General features: G+C 41.0%; 3 protein-coding genes across 3 annotated transcripts; all 3 read right to left on the minus strand.

Moving 5' to 3' along the window:
* Positions 1-370: 370 nt before the first annotated feature.
* cort (cortistatin) lies at positions 371-1,619 on the minus strand. The gene is made up of 2 exons (XM_037104769.1): positions 1,274-1,619; positions 371-956 (listed from the first exon to the last, which is right to left on the minus strand). The coding sequence occupies exons 1-2, from the start codon at positions 1,376-1,378 to the stop codon at positions 729-731; spliced, it is 333 nt and encodes a 110-aa protein (XP_036960664.1). The 5' UTR covers positions 1,379-1,619; the 3' UTR covers positions 371-728.
* A 4,247-nt stretch (positions 1,620-5,866) lies between these two features.
* Positions 5,867-9,100, minus strand: srm (spermidine synthase). The gene is made up of 8 exons (XM_037105072.1): positions 8,870-9,100; positions 8,336-8,456; positions 8,131-8,223; positions 7,871-8,024; positions 7,695-7,778; positions 7,307-7,452; positions 7,003-7,125; positions 5,867-6,895 (listed from the first exon to the last, which is right to left on the minus strand). The coding sequence occupies exons 1-8, from the start codon at positions 8,998-9,000 to the stop codon at positions 6,881-6,883; spliced, it is 867 nt and encodes a 288-aa protein (XP_036960967.1). The 5' UTR covers positions 9,001-9,100; the 3' UTR covers positions 5,867-6,880.
* Positions 9,101-11,334: 2,234 nt separating this feature from the next.
* exosc10 (exosome component 10) lies at positions 11,335-21,584 on the minus strand. The gene is made up of 25 exons (XM_037105071.1): positions 21,390-21,584; positions 20,250-20,386; positions 19,705-19,828; positions 19,514-19,618; positions 19,172-19,331; positions 18,955-19,063; positions 18,793-18,868; positions 18,597-18,707; positions 18,260-18,403; positions 17,053-17,243; positions 16,254-16,410; positions 15,914-16,062; positions 15,667-15,717; positions 15,429-15,540; positions 15,248-15,295; positions 15,074-15,149; positions 14,887-14,996; positions 14,703-14,795; positions 14,548-14,616; positions 13,832-13,937; positions 13,681-13,754; positions 12,023-12,203; positions 11,850-11,914; positions 11,688-11,764; positions 11,335-11,583 (listed from the first exon to the last, which is right to left on the minus strand). The coding sequence occupies exons 1-25, from the start codon at positions 21,516-21,518 to the stop codon at positions 11,553-11,555; spliced, it is 2,685 nt and encodes an 894-aa protein (XP_036960966.1). The 5' UTR covers positions 21,519-21,584; the 3' UTR covers positions 11,335-11,552.
* Between the last annotated feature and the right edge of the window lie 68 nt (positions 21,585-21,652).

The raw sequence follows: 21,652 nt of genomic DNA on the forward strand, positions 1-21,652 counted from the left end.
ACGAATCAGCACCGGGTGTTAATTTAAGGATGTCATTGCGACATTTTAATGCTTATATTTTGTTTATTATTGGAATGTTATATACAATATACAATATTTCGATCACCTCAAGTAGTTTCTTTGACTGTAAACTAGAAAGACAGTTAAACAGCAACAAGTACAAAGCAGCATAAATAAGATGTTCAAATTATGGACGGCATGAGAACACCTGACTGGCTTTTAACAAAGAAGGTCTACCATTTACGACCATTTTTTAAGGAGATATGCAAACTTTAATATATTTCCATCATTTAAGTCTTTGAAATGTTCCAATACCCCGCCAACCCCCCCCCCCCCCCCAAAAAAAAAAGTACAGCCATCATTTCTTGCATGAAATTTGACATTGCATTTATGTTGTTGAAGCAGGTGGAAAATACAACCTTCTCTCTTGTTTTGATCAAAGGCAATTAACTGTGATAACCATCTCAAATATTATATCCATGCTTTATTGTTGACCCTAAAATAAAATGTTACATACATAAATACATACAGTGTATACATAAATAGATACATAAATCATTAATATTCAAACAGACGCACTGTCTGTCTCAGTGAAGTCCATCGATGCCGCACGTCTGACAGGTGTGGATGATATGTGCAGCTGAGGTCTACTACAGTTCATGTGGAGCTGGAAGGAGAAGGAGTACAGTCGGCGGGCAGAGCCGGGTGGGTTTTTTTTACGGGCGTTGTTAGCAGGAGGTGAAAGTTTTCCAGAAGAAGTTTTTACAGGGGGCTTTGCGGTCACGCTGAGGCAGCGATAGCCTGTTGTAGACAGCCCTCTCCTCCAGTCGGGACTCCAGCGGCTCCTCAAGATCCACAGGTGCCGCTTCCCCCGGCAGCATGTTGGTGTCCAGAGCTCCGTCCAACAAGCCGGACACCAGCCTCAGGATCAGCTCCTTGCGCTCTTTGCTCAGCTCCTGTGCAAAAATCAGAAAAGGGCAAGTTATTAAAGAGACTGGATCATAGAAAATGTGAAAAAAAAACTGTTATTTTTTTCTTTTTCTATTCAAAACACATGAATTAACAGCATACATTTAAAACTGAGTAGATTTTCTCTTGAAAACTCTTCGATACAAATAAGAAATCACACTTTGTATTTCACAAGCAGGACTGTAAATGAAACATCCCTTTTCAAATTCAAATTCGAGCAATGGTTCCAACAAGAAAAATGGATACAGACAGTTAAATTAAGTGCAGTGAAGTACAAATGAAAGATAAGAATCAGCCTCCTCACCCTGTTCAAATGGATGGGGCTCCTGTCCTCCACAGGAAGCACGGCGGCTGCTCTAACGCTGAAGAGAACCCCCATGAGAGCTGCTATCACCATCAGGAGCTGCATGCTGTGACAGGAGTACAGGTGACGGACCACAGCTACAGTCACAGGAGCAGGAGGCTCACAGAGATTTGAAAAAAAAAAAAAAAAAATGTGTGTGTGAGTGTGTGTTTGAGAGAGAGAGCGAGAGTCTGAGCAGCTCACACTGGCCAGAGATCCAGAGAGTAGAGCGCTGGAGAAAGTGCAAGTAGCAGTTGGTGGCAGCTGGTCACAAGATTTGGAAACCAGTGATGTTTCTTCTGCTCTACCTCCAAAGTCCCTCACTCTTTTATACGCCTCTCTCCCCCCCCCCCCGTCTGCTACTGACGTGGAGGGTGGTGGGTGTATGACGGAGGGTGGAGGGTGTATGTGTGCGTGTGTTTGGGCGGGTAGGTGGGGGGGATGTGTACGTGATGGTGAAAAAGGAGGCGAGATGAATGGTTCAGGACAAAACAAATGGAAGTGCTCAACAGTTAACCTTTTTGACAAATTGTGATGCGTTCCTGTGATTCATCAGGAAGAACATCTGCGGCAGACGACCACGTCACCGGGTTTTTGACATCAACATATAACTAATGTACTGGCAGTTATGAGAGACAGCCTCAAACAAGACCTCTCCAGGCAGGTGGACAAGCAATTCCACCACTCATCACCTGGGCGATGACTCAAGGCTGTGTTGTGACAGTAAGAAGCAAATCTGAAATACAAAAGGACCACAAGCTGGCTGATCAGTGCCTCGCGCCGTTCTTCTGTCAACATCTGATTCCTGTCAGAGTGCTTCTGTGAGCCTCTCCGACACCTCCAGATTACAATTGAACTGTCTGACACCCACCATGACTTGAGGGGCCGTCTTCAGTAAATGCAAACCACCAATAAAGTGGAGTGAGTTGTTAAAAAAAAACAAACAGGAGAAGAAGAAGAAGAAAAAGCAATTCATCCTCTGAGATTTACCTGAGAGATGTACGATGGAGCTGATGGTTAACTTTGATCTGTATTAACATGGACAAGTCGTTAGATTACTATTTACCATATCGGTAGATTAAATGTAGTAGGTTTTTATATGCTTGTCTGAGTGGAAAAATAAAACACCAGTCTTTGGCTCAGCAGGAAAACTATGAGCAGGTTTGGGTAAAAGGCTGATAACCAACATCAGGCTGCTTGTCAGATGAAAATGTGTTCGTAAAAGCTCTGTAACTATATCCCAAGTAAATGAACAGAAAGAATAATGTCTGGAATATCATTGGGTGGGTAAGAAATGCTGTGAGACTGTGAAACATATTGTACATATATAATAGGCTGTAGCTGCAGTTCAATTAAATTCACACTACTGAATAAGCTGCTTGGATTCAACAAGTGAAAAGCAGTCTCCAGCTCCCAGTGCATATTAAATGAGTATATTGGCTTTTGTTTTCTTTAGCCTTAGTCTGCTTCGAGTTACACAACAATTGATTATGTTTAAGGATGTAGTTGTCTGATATAATATGGAGCAGAGCTACGATGAATCATTGATCAGTTGGTAACATTTTTTTTAATATAATCGATTAATTGGCTTGAGTCACATTCTCTTATTCCAGTGTCATAAACGTAAATGTTTTCTGGTTTTGTTAGTCCTCCTTTCCTAAAGTAACCTGAATATCTTTGGGTTGCGGACAGGACAAAGACAATGAAGGAGGACATCTTTGAGAAACACTGCCGGTCACTTTCAACAGTTTTCAGATGTTGTACACACCAAACAACTAATCAGTTGTGCACTATGTAGTTTTGGGGAAGAAATTGAATAAAACGAGGAAAGATCTTCAGTGACTGATTTTTGATGCCTAATAAAAAATCCAAATAAACAAACGTTCCACATTTTCATAACTGAATAGATAAACAGAATAAACATAAAGGAAAACACTGTCACACTGTTTAACTTTGTCTTAACTCCCTTATTTTCCTCTGGGAAAAAGCTTGTTTATTCAGTTATGGGAAAAAAATGAATATGTTACATTATAACCTCATTAATATTGTTAATGTTAAAACTCATATCCTGAATGACATAATTCCCCTCGAATCAAGAAAATAATCAGCAGGTTAATAGATGATGAAAATGTTCCTTAATTGAAGCCCGATGGTGGTCACACAGTACAAAAATGTTCGCTGCAGCCTACATTAACACTCATTTATGTGTCATATCTCTAAACATTGCAGCCTTCGTGTACGTAGCTAAATAAAATCCATAAATGTAGAATTGATAAAAAGTGTGTGTGACTTCTGAAGTCCTGCAGAACCCTTTTATACTGATCTACAGTAGATGAGCTAAACAGACTTTCTTGTCTGAGAGGAAATGATTGTCTCAAGTGGTGGAGAAGCTGCCCTCGGCCTCCAGGTTACACCGATGAAATAGCACAATTAACTGAGTTTACTGTGGTGACGTCTTCAGACGGTGCTGCCGGCAGGGAACAGACAGTACTTATGTTCCAGTAGGCCTCAGCTGATTATGTTCAAATGGATTTGTCGTGGTTTCAAAAATGATGTTTGGGGTATTTTCTTCATACACCGCTGATCTGAAGAAGGCCTGGAGCCAATCCAAAGATTAGCCGACTGTTGAAATGGCTCTATATTGGGAATTCAGTCTGTTTGAAGAGTCTGCAACGACTGGCCTCCTTAAAGAGTATCTGCCGTCCAGCCCGCAAGAGACTTCAAACTGTGAACAAACGTCAGGCTGACGGACTGGCATAGGTTCTTCCCAGATCTCATTAATGTGCATGGAAGTCTCCATTTTCACTACATCTACTTCATGTATGTCCCCAAGCACCAACTCTCAACAACTCTCTTCAAGGGATCACAAAGGAACACAGACTCAAAGATCAACTGAGGTTTTAGTCTACTGAACAGGTAAATCGGTCTATTCAGCTGCACTGGAAACATTTCAAATTTGACTTGAAGAAGACACAAATGACACATCGTCCTTAAAGCTACAGCAGCGCAGATATTATTATTAAAACACATCGACATCAAACACAATATTTGTGGTTGCTGTTAGGGAAGTATGACAATCATGCACTGCATTGTGGCAGGTCGGCCACTTTTTAACAGAAAGCCAGAGGGGGCTGAGGTCTTACACAACAAGAACTGGAGTTGATGCAACTAAGAGCAACAGTGACACTTTCCATCACAAAAAAAATCCGACTCATCTGAACCAATAAATGCAGACGAGAGGCTTCACGGGGCTTTTTCATTCCAATTCAAAGAAAAACACAAAAAACAAAGACAGAGTCTCTGAAAATGCATTTGGTGAATTGGAACAGAGTAATTTGAAAGCATTCCTTCATACCTTGACAGTGTGAAAGTGGCTGGTAAGGGGTGCCATCTTGTGCCTGGAAAGTGAAACTACACTCAGACCTCATTTGTACCAAAGCATTGTTAATACCAGCAGCTAAGGAGTGCATTATGGGTTAATCGGAAGCAGGCTGGAGAACACATCAAAATTACAATCATCAATCACTTTACCAGAATGCAGTCCTGCATCTACCGGTAAATTTCAAATACTGTGAATATCATGGAAAGGTTCATTTTTTTTCTTCATGAAATGAAATATTTCTAACCTTTTTTGTTTTAATCTGGATGATCTTACAGCTCATGAAAATCCTGTATCTCAAATTATTAGAACACTATATGAGACCAATCATAAAAGGGATTTATAATACAGAAATGTCACCCTCTCTGAAAACTGTGCTCACTTGGTCAGGGCTCCTTTTGCATGACTAACTGCATCAGTGCACCGTGGCGTGGAGGCGATCAGCCTGTGGCACTGCTGAGGTGTTATTGAAGCCCATTTTGCTTTGATAGCGGCCCTCAGCTCGTCTGTATTGTTCGGTATGGTGTCTCTCATCTACCTCTTGACAATGTTCCATAGATCCTCCACGGGCTTCAGGTCACGTGAGTTGGCAAACCAATCAAGCACAGTAATATCATGGTCAGCAAGCCAGTTACTACACCTGCTGGAAAAAGGAAATCAGCATTTCCATACAGTATGGAGATTCAGTATGGAGATGGATTTCCTTTTCCAGCATGACCTGCCACCTGTCCACGGTGACAAAACTTCTGGTAACTGGTTTGCTGACCATTACTGTGCTTGAACCTGTAACGTGTCTTTTTGTGCTAATAAAGAAGCAGCTGCTTGATTAAAACAACAATAAGCAACTATTTTTAAAGTAACAGCTTCAAAATCATTTTGCTGGTGCACGGACTTGTAATAATGGTGTCTCTGTCGGTCCAGCTGTTCATCCCAATCACTTATATATGCACTACATAACTTGGGTGGGTGTGTAGGATCTCCTGGGACAAGGATATAACACTTGAAGGCACCATGTCACTCAATACCAATGCTGTTGGTGAAACTTGATTGTATCTTTAAAATGGAGAAAATGTTTGGTTTTCACTCCAATTTACATTTTCCTGATCCAAATCACACAGAAGACCAATTCCTACATAAAGTGGCTTTAAATCTGTCAGTGGCTGAATGCACACAGATCTCATTTAATGATCAATTTATTTATTATCATAAAACACAAACTCATTGCGCAGGTCATCAAGAATTGAATATGAGGTTTACAACTAATAGGTAGTAACAGGTCATGTAATCATGACTCCGCAAACTGGCTTCCTACAATACAAGTTCACTAAAAAGGTAGTCAATACCCAAGACTGCAAGTTTGCATAATCAATTCACATTAAAGACATTTTGTGCATTAAAAACTTCCAATGCCATCCTCCATTTTATTTTATTTTTAACACCGTAACATTAAAGTCTTCCAAATTATACTGATGATCGTAGCTGAGCATCAATTCACTTCAGTTGGTGATATTTCAAAAAGGGACAATTTTCTCGACTCGTGACACTTGATCCATCATCTAGGACACAATCTGCCTGGTACACTATAATAGATACAGAACAAGTTCTTCTCAACACAAAATAAACAATTTCAGGCACTATAGGGTTCATGTGTGAGGACTCTAGCATTCTGAAATGACAGTCATGGTGGGTGACAACGGTGTATCTTCCTACGAGTACAAACGGATATCAAACATTACAAATAAAAGTACAGCAATACATTACATATACATACTCTATATAGTACGTAATATATTGCATAAAGTGTTATGCAGTGAATCCAATAAACAGTACAGTTTCAGAGTGAGGTCAGGGTTGATTGCGACGCTCTTTCCCACAGTAAAAATTAAATTGCTCCTCATGCTGATAAGACAATGACAGAGTTAGAGGTAAAAACCCAAATACATCACAAATAAATAAACACCAAGAGTGTGTAAGACTGGAAGGAAGGAAAGGGTAGAACAGAGACTTTCTCACTATCACTCCGAAAATTTCCATCCACTGATTATAAGTTTCCCCCTACCCATAAAATCATTATGAAGCTACCCTCTTCAGTGGTGCTGAGCTGTGATGAGGAGGTGAAGAAGCCGTAGAACATGTTGCTTATTTGTGATCTGAGGGCCAGGTAGAAAATGAACATCTGTTGCTGCTGGTCACGCTTCAAGTACCTGTCAGTGTTTCAAGAAGATACTGGTTGACATGTAGCCAATATTTAACTGTTTGGACTTGCATTCAAGTGCATGCAACTCATTTATGAATACAATGTTTTATTTACCTTCCTTGCAAACTCAGGGAGGACGAATGATGCTTTGTGAATTTCGGGGTTGTAATATTTAAGGTTCATATTTTCCATTTCTTCTTTTGACAGTGCTTTCACTGGATCCCTGAAATTTGTTTCCTGAGTTACAGAAAAGGAAGAGGCACTTCAGTCATCTGACAGACAATACCAATCACAAACGGTGGACAAGTTAATGCATGATGGAATGGTTTCGCAATAAGCCAGTCTCGTTCATATTAGGCAACCCGACAACAATCAGGTGTGTGGCGGATGGCATATAGAGAATGACAAACACACTTACAGGATTTTTACTGCAGAGCATGAATCCAATTTGGCCACTGGGATAGGTTGGGATGGTGCTGTAGGCATAGTCCACCACAGGGAATAGGGTCTTGCAGAAGGTTCGCATCTCCTTTATCAGCTCCAAATGGAGCCACTGACACTCTCCTGTGAAAGTGACACAAGAGCAGAGGAAAGGCCATGTTAATTTCCTGTCTGCCTTTTTTGGCATCCTTCCATGTCAAGACTACATAAATGGGAATATCAACCAAGAGGAATCAACTGAAAAGAAGATGTAAACTGTTGTAAATTCTACTCAAGTCAGGAACTCACTAAAAAGATAAAAAACAAATCAGTCATCAGCCTTTCTACAATTTTTAACACACAAATGTGGTGAAATATTAAGTTACCCTGGGAACAAAGAATTCCACCGCCTCTCAATGCTGCTTTCATCAGCTGATAGTAAGACTCCTTGAACAAACTCTCAGCAGGTCCTGCCACAAAAAAAAACCAAAACAGAACTCAATACAGGACTACCGCCTCCTGCAGACAAAGACGTTATTGTTAACAGAAAAGTGGACCTTACCAACAGGGTCTGAGGAATCCGTAATAATGACATCGAAGGCATCCTGGTTCTGCTTCATGAATTCAAAGCCGTCTCCAACGTGGAGGGTGAGCTTGGGACTGAAAAAACCTTTGGCCATTCCTGGGAGGAACTTCTTCGATACATTAATGACATCCTGCAGAGCAGACAACATTAACGCTGAGTGAGGTGCAGTATTACGGACATATCAGTGCAGCTCTCTAGAGAGAAGCTGGAATCCTCGCCAGTGGTGCTGCTCCCACCTCATCTATCTCACACAGAACCACCGAGTCCACCAGCGGATTCTTCACCACTTCCCTCAGCACACCGCCGTCTCCTCCGCCGATAATCAGCACCTGTAGAAAATGGAAGTTGTGTTGACTGCCAGGACAAGAAACAGGGCTTGTCTCCTTTGTGTTGTCATACTGCAACATCAGTGAATTTCACATGAATAAATCTTAGTGATACCTTCTTGGGGGAAGGATGGCTACACAGGGGCAGGTTGGCAATCATCTCTTGATAGGCGAATTCGTCCCTCTCTGTGCACTGGATCACTCCATCCAGCACCAGCACATTCCCATAGGTTTTACTGGGAAATGACGTTACAACAGAGCATGAGGCACATGTGGCAGTTTGAAATCCCTGAGTCCAGAATATTGAAATATAACTTGAGTTGGATTCATAGAAGTTAAGCACGAAGTCTAGCAGCACATGATTTCCACCACTCCAGGAAAAAAAAGAGGAGAGAGAGAGAGATTCCGTGATTTGTTTACCCAACAGTGACGGTTACTTAGCACTTTCGTTATCCAAGTCTAGTTAATTTACTACCTAGCTGGTTTATTTGTGAGCTACAGCTTGACATAAAGAGAACCACTAACATGTAGCTATCGTCCCCGCGGAGGAAACTTCTCAAGATGCCACGAGCCTCAGATTGCTCATTCATTTCTGGCAAATGCTAACAGCTAGCAACGTTAGCCAAGTTGTGTAGCTAAAAGTACTCACCTCTTGAAAACCATAACATCTTGAAATTTGGACTTCTTGTTGTAGAGGACCTCCTCCACTTGGAGGCTCATCGCCTGTCCGGGCCATAACGTGCATTTTTCCGTAAACCATCCATCTTTAATGTCGTCCATGGTGGTCAGCTGCCACAAGTAATACAAACGTGTTTATAAGTGTGGCGACGTGAGTAAGTTACGACAAAGATCTGACACTTCCCCGGTATCTGACGGCTGAACATGATGGCTGGCGTTTTAACGAATGGGACGCCGTTGACGTCAGTGTCTTGCCGTTGTTCGGGCCAATGGTGACAGGGTGTACCGGTTCGTGTATAGTTCGGTTGACATCGCACCAACAGCGCCGTCCATGCGTAGCTGCATGCATGCTGTAGGGCTCCTAGAGCCCACGTGAAGCTAAACCGCGGTGCCGTACCACTGCGCATGCGCGGGAACTAGACCCAAAGGACAGAGTGGGTAAGGGAGTGTGACCATTTTATATTTATTTTTTCAAGTAAGGCCTTTTTCCAAAGGGATTCATATTTTCATGTTAATCAGATACACATCATACAACTTCCTCCTAAATCTTTTAAACTCTATCATAAGGGTGGCTTTCTATTTTTAACGGTAATATATCTTTAACATATCAATCGATATATTTTGCCTGGTCTACATTAAGAAAGAAACTGGAGGTGATGAAAAATGAAATAGTATTTCTTAAGTGCATCTCTTCTATTTTACAAAATCAGCTCAGGTAGAACAAAATGATGCATCATATGAACAATACTATTAATGGGCCCTTCTCAGTACTTGCATTCACATATAACAGTGGTAGCCTGCATACTAAGTCCTCATTTGTTATCTATAATATCTCTGCTTTAATTCCATCTCGTCTTTTGTCATTTAACATCCTAGGTAAAGCCCAACCTATAATCCTGTTTGGGGCCAAAAATGATACAAATGTAATCGATGACATCAATATATTGGCTGATATACACACATTTTTTGCAGTGATGTCTCACATGTGGTAGTCAAGCACTTGTGACAATGATATGTCATGGAGGGAGGATATTCTACATTTTAAAAAAAGAATGATATAATAATAATAACTAAAATGACATCAGCTCCCCGAAACAGTAAACTTCACAGCAAATGTAATAATTATAAATAATCCTGAGCATCTTTTTTCTGCATTGAAATCTTTAGCAGGAAAAAAAATTCAGATTAAATCAGGAAACATTATACATGATCTGTGATGGGCTGATATCAGCCAGTCAGTAGCCTGGGACTGACCTGGGCCTGCTCAAACATATTTGAACTGATCCAACACTATTATGTGACCATATTGGTTTGATGTAATGACATACACAGTTATAGTCATTTTTTTTTTCTAATATTGACATGTGTTGTAGTCCTTTAAACACAACAGAAACAGCTCAGCACCACTTTTAATGGTTTTATATTAAATGAGGACTGAAAAATATGACATGACCTCACTTTGTTTATCTCTACAAACATCAATTGGATTTTCAAAACCACAGAGTTTAGAGATCCAGCCTAAACTCCAAAATACAGAGTCGATAGTGGTGTCCTTATACTTTTGTATAACACAGGATTAAAGCATGCTGTCACTGTCAAAGGTTTACCATTTCTTACTTCAGGGGTTACGACTTAATACTTGGATTACTAGTCTGTGGTGCTCCTAAATCTTATATTAACATCAGTCATGTGTGTATAATGGAAAGTTTAGGATTCAAAGTAACTGTCATAGCCTGGAAATAGGTTCTCAACTTTTCTATTTAAGCACCGCAGCATGTACAAACATCAAGCCTCCTTCTGTGCTTTTGATAGAGATTTGTTTAGCAAATAGGGCAATAATGCTTTTTTGGAACAGACTGCAACAGCTTTGCTCCATTTTGCACCTGTGATTGGTCTCAAAATGAACCACTGAGATCAGACCAGTGACTGCTAGAGGGTGTTACCTTCACTGAAATTCTTCTCGGCTTGCTCTTGATAGTGTGATTAGTTTGCTTACTTTATCCCTTGGATATAATGTTCTTTGTTAGGGAAACAACAGGGCCAGCTACGAAAAAAAAAGGCGAGACCATTCTGAATTGGTTAATGCATCAGCTTATCACAAAGAACGCAGCTATAAATGAGAAACAGAGACAGTGCTGTTTATGAGTTTCAGCTCAGACTACACAGTAAACTGATGGCTAATCCTAATACTACAGCAAACATTTTTTTTTTAAACAGTGGTGGTCTTTTAACTTTCTGGCAACAGTTTGAAGATTTCCCTCCTCTGTTTCAACATGACAATGCTTATGTGCACAAAACATACTTTTACATTTCTGTCTGTATCTTAATATCAGGGGTGAAAGTTGAGAAGAAAAGTCTGATTATGATAGTGTTTTCCCAAAAGGAAACTCCTTTTTTTTAAACATTTGGTTTTAATAAAAATAATGTAGGCAAGAATCTTTTCCTCTAAAATCATCTTTAATAAAGAGGTTTGTGTGTCCACATATTTACAACGTAAACTGTTCCGCAGATGGGAAAAAAAGGACATTTTGAAATTCATAAAATATTGAAATACTGAATTTCATTGGCAAGGGAAACATGAGAAACACTGTTCCTGCAGGATGAAAAAACAACAAGTTTTTAAAATAAGACAGAAAAGGAAGATCAAAGAGAGTTTATCTTTTGGGCCAGTTGTGCCGGAATCCTCTGTAGAGAATAAACACACAATGATTAACACACCGGGATGTTTGAATTTGTTCAAGAAAACAAAATATTCCTCTTATGCATTTTACTGTCTACTGTATGTTTACCTGTCAGATTTTCCAGCCATGTATGACATACTCCGGCCTCCAGCTCCCAAATTGGATTTCTGTCCTCTGCCAAATTTCTGTTGGGCCAATATTTTAAAATTCATCAAGCACTAACCAAATATATATTGTTCCAACACACAAATGTATTAAAAAAATAAATACCTTTTTCTTAAAATCATGGGCTTGCCGGTTGGGATCAAACTGTGTGTTGTCCTTTGATTTATTACCTGTAAAAAAGAAGATGCATGTTTGTCAGTTCATTATTACTGCAACAGAAGGTCAATTACGACTGGATTTGTCCAAAGTAATATGAAAAACCTAAACAATATACATACCAGCAAATACTTTGAGGTCGGACTGACTGTAGTCAAAGGGCTTAAAGCTCTCTTCTGGAGGCGGCTCAGTCTTCTGAGGCTTCTCTGCAGATGTCATCGGCTTCTTACTCGGTTTGGGAGTCGACTCTCCAACCTCACTGGGAACCCTCTCTCTTTTCTTTGCGCTGCCTTTTGCAGACCCCTAATGAAATCATTTTCTGTTTAATTTTCAAAATAAATCTTTCAACAAATGTATTATTAACTGTGTGTATTTATGTAATCACAATTGCAGTGTATTGTGTGAATGACAGCATCAGTGTTGCGTCACAGGTTCAACCTTCATTATGGTTTAGTAATTACAATACTGCTTAAAACAAAAACAACACAATTTCCTCAAAAAAGTAGGTTCTATCATCCTTATTTATTAACTTGAAGAAAGGATGACACGATTCTGATTTATATTTGTTGATCCAATTAAAAGTATTACATTTATGATGGTACTTTTAATCAAATGTCTTGAAAAATCATGTATTTTTGTGATATCATCTCCCTGTGGTTGTTTCTGATTTATTCATCTGACTTGATTAAACTGAAATGATAGAAGTAAATCAATTTTTTATGAATAACTGTCACTAATGACCGATGCTGGAGCCCAATAACAGCTATATTCCCTCGATAATGTCATTCCTAACATCAATGCAATAGAAGCTTTGGAAAACCACAAAGCTTTTTTTTCAAACTGAAATTAGAAAAGAAAGAGGAAAAACTTCACTGCCAAAGTGCCGACTGGAACTGACAGTTAATCGGCCGAGCCAATGTTTGCCTGCAGTTGGCAGGTTGACGAGTGTTACTTTCAAGTGCGGCTGCCAACTGGTCTGACTGTAATGCATTCCACCAGACGGTGCCAACGTGCTTATTTGCCAGTGCCATTTCAGCAGGGAGCGCCTTAAAACCAACGCTTCACTTAAGCCATCATCACACAATGGATTACTGTGGTGCACATCATGACTGTGTGCCCCATCGACTGATGGCTGAAGGCTCATGCGGTGAAAAGTAGAAGCAAGAGTCAAACGGCAGTGACCACTCGTACTGTTCTCTTTCAAGATGAAGTACAGGGACTATTGTCTCACTGAGCCTTTAAAGCAGAGAGGAAACACCATATGGTGGCGTGAGCACGTAATAGCGGGAGGGTGCCAGGCAATACCCCAGAGAGATGGCGGCAACAGAAAGTGGGCTTTTGGGTAGACGGTAGCTATTGTTGTTCCCCAGGAGCAAAAGGAAATCTTTTGATGAGTGGAGGACGTGTCTCTAATGCTTCAATCCCACGCTGTGCTTTCTTCTTCCCCAGACACACCGTGTGACAGATATAAATATTAAAAGGCCACTAAAAGGCCTGTGCTGCAGACTGGTAGCAGCGGTTCACTCGCTTGTGAGTCACTGCATTTATGCACAAAAATACCAGCCGTGTCTCAAGAAAATAGGGGGCAATGCAGAGGTGTGTGCTGTCTATTAAAGCACTATCTTTAATACGCAGTACCCGGCTCTTGGGTGACTATAACTCATCTTTATCATAGGCCCATTCCTACCCAACAGGGACGTCAACAGCGAAGCTGACAGAGTGCAAAGCCTATCTGAGGCAGCGTGGAGGAAACGGAAGGACGAGAGTGCAAATGACTCACCGCTGCTTGCTGGCGAACAGTGGCAACATTCTGAAGAGACTCCTGGTAGCTCTGTTTAGCCTTGTTTCTTTCATCTGCAGAAATTAAAAGTGAAATTCAATAGGGACCAATACTAAAAAGAGTACATTTAGAGCAAGGTAGACCCAGTTACCTGCCACTTTCTTTGCCAGTTGCTTTGTTTCTTCCTTGGCTTTCTTCTTGGCCTCCAGCTCTTTCTGTTGCTGCTCAATACTCTGCAGTTTCCATCTTTTACTGATCTGTAAATATGAGATGGTACAGACATGAACATGTAGTTAAGAGGAAAACACAAACAAGGCCCTGTCAACATGTACACAAGTATTTCTTAAAACAAAGCTTTTCTTTCTTCATTTTGGCTCTAAATATACAGTACACGCAAACAGCATCTACGGTCACCAAAAAACTAGATATTCTATAGATATTCAGAAACTCAGTTGTCAGTGTTCATGTCTGGATGGGCAGACATCCACATTCACCTCCTAATTGGGCCATATCAGTGAATGTAGCATCATTGGCAAATGTGAACTCTGAGTATGTTTATATGATACTGCAGTATCTGAGTTTGCCACTGACACTTACACAATGGATGTTATGTTGTCTGTATTATCAGTGCCCGTTTGTGTCAATCTCAATATAATAATGGAAAACGGAGACAAAAACGGCTGCTGACAACGTTTTCAGTAAAAACAGCATTATCCAGGAGGACTCTGAAGAGCAGAAACATTTCCTGTCTGTGAACACAGAACAAACTGCTAACATGCTCGTCTGGACGGAAGTCATGTCTGTTTTTTACAATGCCTGTGTATGTGTGGACGAGGCCCAAGTCTGGATATACATGACTATATTTACCTCGAATATTTTTGAAGATGGGTCAAACTTGGCATTCTTGTTGATGTGTACATCACTGGTGGGTAAATACTGAAATTAAAGAAGATGGTTAGATGCTGTGTGTCTGGGAACATCGAATACAAACAAAACTGAGGGTTAATACCTTCACCGCTCACCATTCTGAAAGGGTTTTCAAATGATTCAATGATACGTCTGGCTTTCATTTGAGCCACAGGGAGGGAGTCTTCGTCTTTCAGGCTTCTTGGCTCCTTCAAAAAGGAAGCAGAGTTCTTACATTAGGCCTCGACACTGCATACAAATCGACTGACTTAAAAAAGTTGACTTAAAGAAGACCTCTACCTCAAACAGTGTGATTTTAGCTTCTGCCATGAGACCACTTGTTTTCTGCACATCAACATCCATGTTGTGCTCATCATCTGAGAATAGCATCCCTTGTTTCACAGGCATTTCTGAAAATAAATACGTGTTTAAGGTACTAAAATATTATACCAACAGGGTAGCGCACGACATATACATGTAAAATTACCATCTGTAGAAAACGGGTGGAGGTCACTCTCAGAGACCCTGGATGTATCATGAGGACCAAACAGCGTGACCTCTGGCTGGAAAAGGATACAACATCACATGTATTTTACCCCAGCAACATCTGCAGAAAGCAAAAACTTAAAACATTCACGTGTTGAATTAGTTCTGGACAAACCTTTTTAATCGGTGTGAGTCCCTTATTCTTTTGAGCAGCAATCTCCGCCTGTGTGGAGTGTAGAAAATGATGTTTGAGCGATTGAGACGACTTCACTGACATGTGACTTAACGACACAGACGCTGAAATTACTTCACAGACGGGAAACGTTAAATCCCTGCTTCCACCTGTCATTTCTCACCTTAAGGAGAGGCATTTCTCTGGCTTGCTGCATGAGCAAATGGAGCTCGTTGACCTGCTGCCTCACCAGCGGGGGTACAGGGTTGCAGCAGGCAATGATGCCCTGAGGCTCTCTGAGAAGATAAAGACAATTCACTTTGCTGGACGTTACGAATAAAAACACTAAATTCCACCTGCAATGAAATGAGAACAACGAACACTAAAGAAATGAATCAAAGTGGGAAATCTGATCCACTTACTTGGGCAGCTCCTCAGATATCTTGATCATCATGTGAGTAGGCAGGACATATCTGAAACGCAAAAAACATTTAATTAAAACAGGTTGAGACAGATGCAGAGAGACTATGAATGATTATAAAAGCAGGGAGATTGTCACAGAAGCATGTGGGTTGCAACAATCTGGCTGGGCACAAGTCATAAATAGGAAAAACCGCTCCAGCAGTGGATTTCCAGAGAAGCGAGTCCATCCATTTCCAAACAGCCTACCCGGTGCTTTCATCTTCCTGCCTGGCCAGCTTGTCCCTCCAGGCAAACAGCAGTCTGAAGGCAGTGAGCTGCTGGGTGTTGAAAGACCTTTTCTGCTTCCTCTGCACCTCCAGATATGACTCCTCTGTGTATATAGGCTTCACATATTTCTGTATGGGAGTGGGGTGGCATAGTCAATTGTGACAAATGTCAGGAAATACAGGAAATTATGTGTGTGGCAATATAGAAATATGAAAGCAGTAAAAGAAACTGAGAATACTTGACAGAATTACACTGGAATAGGTTGATTTTTAAGCGTCAGTTTAATCTTTATGATGTATGAAATGAGGTCTGTGCTCACCTTCAGGGAAATGTCTTTGCTTTTGCTCCAGACACTCTGCAGAAGACCAGGCTGCCCGTGGTTGAAATCCAACAGCTGCGCCCTCACACAGTCGTAGATATAAAGGAGGTAGTGGGTGTCTGTCCGGGCATACTGCACCATCTCATCTGGCAAGGGGCTACAAGGCCAAAGTATGACACATTATTCACTTCACCTGCCCAAATCAATTATAATAAAAAAAAAAAAAAAAACATTTTAAGAGTGTTTTAACACCTTTAACAAGGCAAGGCAACCTGCAACAAGGGAAAAGTAAAACTTCTGTTGCATTGTTTTGGTCTGGTTCTTGTTTTGTAATTAAAACAGGAGTAAATATTCATTCACACAGAAGGACATAAATCTGGTTGACTGGACAGTTTTGATGACTGTCACTGTGCATTATTAGGACATGAAAGTGGAGACTGAACTGTGAAGAACTGAAGTTTATGCAGCGCTTGAATGCTTCTAATGTATATCATCAGAAGTCATTTGACTGATCTATCTTGCATTTGAGTGTGACCGATGTCTTCACATATGCTCCTTGTTTCTGAACAACTTTTCCAAACAAGGAGCATATGTGAATACATCCCAAGAATAATCTTATAAACAGTCTGAAATGCAGGATGCATTACTCCAGTGGTGTCAAACTGATCCAGTGAAGGGCCATGTGGCTGCAGGTTTTCACTCCAACCAAGCAAGAACACACCTGATCCAAATCAGGTGCACTACAGGTCACCACTGCACTACTCTACCCACAGTTACATCTAAGTATCAGTTTCCATACCGAATCCTCCAGTCGGCCAGCTGGTAGCGTTTGTCTGAGCCCACGTTGCAGAAGTGTGTCAGCAGGTGGTCGAGAGAATGTCTAGCCAGGTTCAGAGCTCGGCTAGCCTGATGCGTGTCAAAAAGTCTGACGACATACAAGCCAAAGTCCCTCTGGAGCCACTCGATGTCAGAGTCGGCACCATGAAATACCTGAGAAGAGGAAGGAAAGATATTCAGCTGAAAAACCTCTCTGGTGAGCTACTCAAATTAAAAATAATAATAATTTGACTTGCTTTGATGCAGAAATTACTTGAATCAAAATGATTAAAAATTGGAGACACAACATGTGACATTTTCCCATCTGGATTATTTCACAGATCTTAGTGGTTCAAGCCCACGCAGCACACTTTTCACAGGTATCCTACAGTGAGTGAGTCACAGCAGCTCCCACACACCAGAGGACACCCGCTAAATTTATTAAACATGGGTGAAAACTGCAGGGCTCTGACACGCCTCAAAGGTTTCAAGATTACATCCTTGCAAACTTAATATCACAACACTGCTGGAGATTTCTTCACCAGGTACCTTGAGATGGTTCAGATGCAGCCAGTTCATAAGTAGTCTGAGTCATCTTCAATTTCATCTGCTAAAAAAAATACATTTCCTTGAGGCCATTTTAAGGCTGTTTCTTATTGCTGTGATGTGGGAATGCTATGATGCAGCTTTCCAACGCAGACCAAAAGAGCGAGCGGAACAAGTGGTCAGACTGATTATCATTACATATCTTCAGGTCAGTTAGCTAAACCACTTATTTGGTGATCGAAAGAAAATGAATGGCCAGCTATTCTAATAAATGTTTAATCATTTCTAGTCATTATACAGGCAAAGATGTCTATGATTTTAGCTTCTTAAATGTTTGGATTTGGTTGGTAGACAGAAGCAATTCTTTCCTTTTTTTTAACATTATATACATCAGTGTGAAAATAATCAGCAGATTGATACTGAAAATAACTGTAAGTTGCAGCCTACATAGGAATCTTTGAGATGTACAAGATGAAACAACCCTTGAACAACAATAAAATGAAAGAGACATTTCCATTTTAAAAACAGCCACACAAACTGTGCCCATTCCAAAAACAAGTTGCAGACATGTAATATAATCTTCCCTGTGGACGGTCAATATCAGCAGGATACAGGAACAAAGGATTTGCAGATAACTCCATTACCTTGACAATGGCCGGGTCAGTGAACGCCTCGTTCAGGATGTACAGCTCGCTGCGGAGCTCCAACGTGTCGATGATAAAGTCCTCCTCTCTGGTGGAGATCTGCATCAGACTGGTGAGACCGAGGAAACTCCTGTAGGAGTGATGCTGTGGTGGAGAACAGAGTGTTAACATAACTTCTGCTCATACATAAGAGTTCAGCACAAAACTGAATCAGTGCCTTCCTGACTCAAGATGTCAACATTTTAAGTGTCACAAAGACACCGTCTGTCGCTCGGCTGTTCAAATGAATCACATTACATCGTGTAGGCATACAAGAAGCTATTTTCCAATCCCTTACCTCAAGGTCCACTGCAAATTCTGACAATTTGCACAACTTCTCATTAAGAGCCACCAAATCCTCCAGCGTGTCAATGAAGGTGAAGTTAGATTCATCCATTGGTTTGTACATCTAAAAAAATAACCCACAAGCAAATGGTTTAGCAGAAGCCATATCAACAAGCAGAGTGCCATATTATAGAACCATGATGACTCACCTTCACATCTGGCTTAGAGAGAAGGCTTTCTGGTATTTCAAGATGATCCAGTTCATACTGATATGGGTGTGCAAACCTACGATCATCAACATCACAACTTTAAATAGAAGACGATAAATACAAAAAGGCCAAAGAGTCAATGTTCCAAGAGACAAGTCTTACATGTCTTCAACGTGTTCTTGAGTTCTCTGCTGGTGAATTAAGTCAGCCAGGGCAGCCGGGACATCGAGGTCCTCGGGTCTCTCTTTACGGATTTGTTTGTTGGTGAAATCTACAAGTGGAGAGCAAGAAAGCAAATACTTGATGAATGTGAAGAGTGAAGATTTGCCAAATTACTGTTATCGACACAAAAGATTGGAGGAGGAGAGAGATGTCTTACAGGAAGGAAGAGGCTTTACTGCGTTGGGCTTGATGAAGATCTTGGGAATGAATGGTGTGTTGCTGTTGTCAACTTTTTCCTTGAATTTCAGCTGAGGCCTTGCGATATTCTTGGCGTGTAGCAGTCGGAACATCTCAGAACGACTGCCAGAGCCAGAACCCTGATCAATAAAAGCGTTGTTTACCACAAGGTGTGAAGCAGCTGTATGAATGTTTATCAAGTGTTCCAAAAAAGAAACAGTCTGGTGCTTTAAGCGCTTGAACGCCAAGACTTGCACATAATGCTTCAGCTTGAACTCAGCCCAAATCTGCAGCATAAGAGCTTAGAGGTTAATTAGCCAACCTTGCGATTCCAGCTGGAAACGACAATCTTGGGAGGCTGAAACCCTGCGGGCATGACAGGCTGCTGGGTCCGGTTCACCCCATCAGCTTCATCAAGAAGAATCCCCTGGAAATCAGATTCATGCACTCTGTTGGTTTGCAAACACTTCTTTGTGATGAAATTTGTGTTAACCTCGAAGCTTTAAGTCATACCACTCTTTCAAGGATGACGTCGTTCGAGTCCACAACCAAGTCGAACCTCTCCTCCAACCCTGTCAGCTTGTTCCGGTCTCTGAGGTGAGATCTGCAGCCGTGGACCTGCATTATCTGGCTCATGCTAACACAGAGACAACGTGACAAGAATTAACTAAGTCAGACATGCTTTTACGCTGCGCATCGAAACAGGATGTACTGTCACGGACTGTAAATGGACTACGAGAGTAAAGTTGCATTTTGTAGTTTGCTAGAGAACAACTGCAAAAACTGGGGTGATTTGACTCCACTGGAATCAGGTTAACCTCCAATTCCAAGGACACACAGCACGTGAGCGCCTTTTCTCTTGGACAAAATGTGCGAATTCATGTGTTCACATTCAATAAAGGTGAACTTTGGCATGCAGTCCACAGTTCCTGATAGACTTTGTTGGTTTCATGAGCTTTAAGGTTATTGAATGAGAGGTATAGCCATCACTGGCAGAGACAGGTGCAGGTCTGACTGAGCCAGAACTCACAAGATGCCACAAGATAATATATACTCACAAGTGTAAGAGCTTGTCTCCTTGACTTTCACAGAACTCTTGGAAGCCTGGGAAGCTCCGATAGAAATCAAATTCATCTCCAGCTTGGGGCAAGCTGGCAGATGCTTTAGTGGCGGATAAAACAGCACCAAATCCATGCTGCAGGGGAGAGACAGGTGGAGCTGTTAGTTAAAGGGCAACTCCACCAAACAGATTCTAAACTTTTAAAAAGGAAGAAGGATGTGTGGAATATAATGGAGACATCTCTGGTCCTGCTGTATCAGTTTTGATCAAATGTCCACCATGAATCCAACAGTGTTACAGGAGTAACATGCAAGACCAATGGACTACGTTTCAAAACCAAGGACCTACATTACCCACAATGCAACTTAACAACTTTTCACATACAGTGCTCCCTGATATCAATGTGTACAATTAGTGAATTAGTTATTCTTCAATACTACTTGAAATGATCTCAATAGAATCAAATGTAGCATAACTAATCATTTAGAACAGAGAAACACTGGAAGATAAAATGACTTGGATAATGTGTGTTTTGCTTCTCAGTTAGTTTATTTCACCTCATATTGAGGTTTTCAAAACAAACATGGCGGCCATTAAAGGTGACATAGTTTAAGTTGTTGAATGCTGAATTACACAAGAACATATTTGACCTAATCATCTTTTTACTAGCTGTGACAGCTTCACAAACTTAGTTAGATATTAGCTTTCTTTTTAACTTTTCTATTTAAAAGCTATCACTTTTGCTAGCTAAGTTAAATACCTTCAGCTGAGTTGAGTAATTATATACCTCTACTTTAACGTGTGTGATATTTTAGAGGAAAACATTACTCTATTTCACTTTCTATTTTCTACCCTCCTAGCACACCTAGCTTCAAATTAAATGCAAGACGAAAACAGACTTTAAGAAAGGCTCATATTTATAAGCTAGCGTCAATTAGCACACCAACGGGGCTCAGCTCTCGTAAAAACCGACCTTTACCTAACAGGTTACTTGGAGGAAACATCACGTCAAAGGACGGCTGTTCTTGTTTTTTTTTTCTTAATATTCATCTGCACTAATGTGACCACACACACATCCACGTTGTCCCTCTCGACTGCTGGTCTGAACTCCTAAACTCTGCGTCGTCAGTTCACTCACTTTAACAAAGGCGTCCACGTCTCTAAAACCAGGACACAACTCGGGTTTGTCCTCGTCGCTTGGGTCTGAACTGTTGTCTTTGAGGCCACTGTTTGTGGAATCGCTACTCTTAGAAGAAGAAGCCATCATCTAGTTTGATACGACTGTGTACATGTGAGTCGCAGGAAGCAGCCTTCTTTTCCTCACTGTTTTTCTTCGGAGCTGCTCGGCGGGAGGCCGGCGGGGGAGAGAGCGACACCTGCCGGCCTGGAGTGGAAGCACAA

The sequence above is a fragment of the Acanthopagrus latus genome, chromosome 7, assembly GCF_904848185.1.
Source record: "Acanthopagrus latus isolate v.2019 chromosome 7, fAcaLat1.1, whole genome shotgun sequence".
Classification (NCBI taxonomy): domain Eukaryota; kingdom Metazoa; phylum Chordata; class Actinopteri; order Spariformes; family Sparidae; genus Acanthopagrus; species Acanthopagrus latus.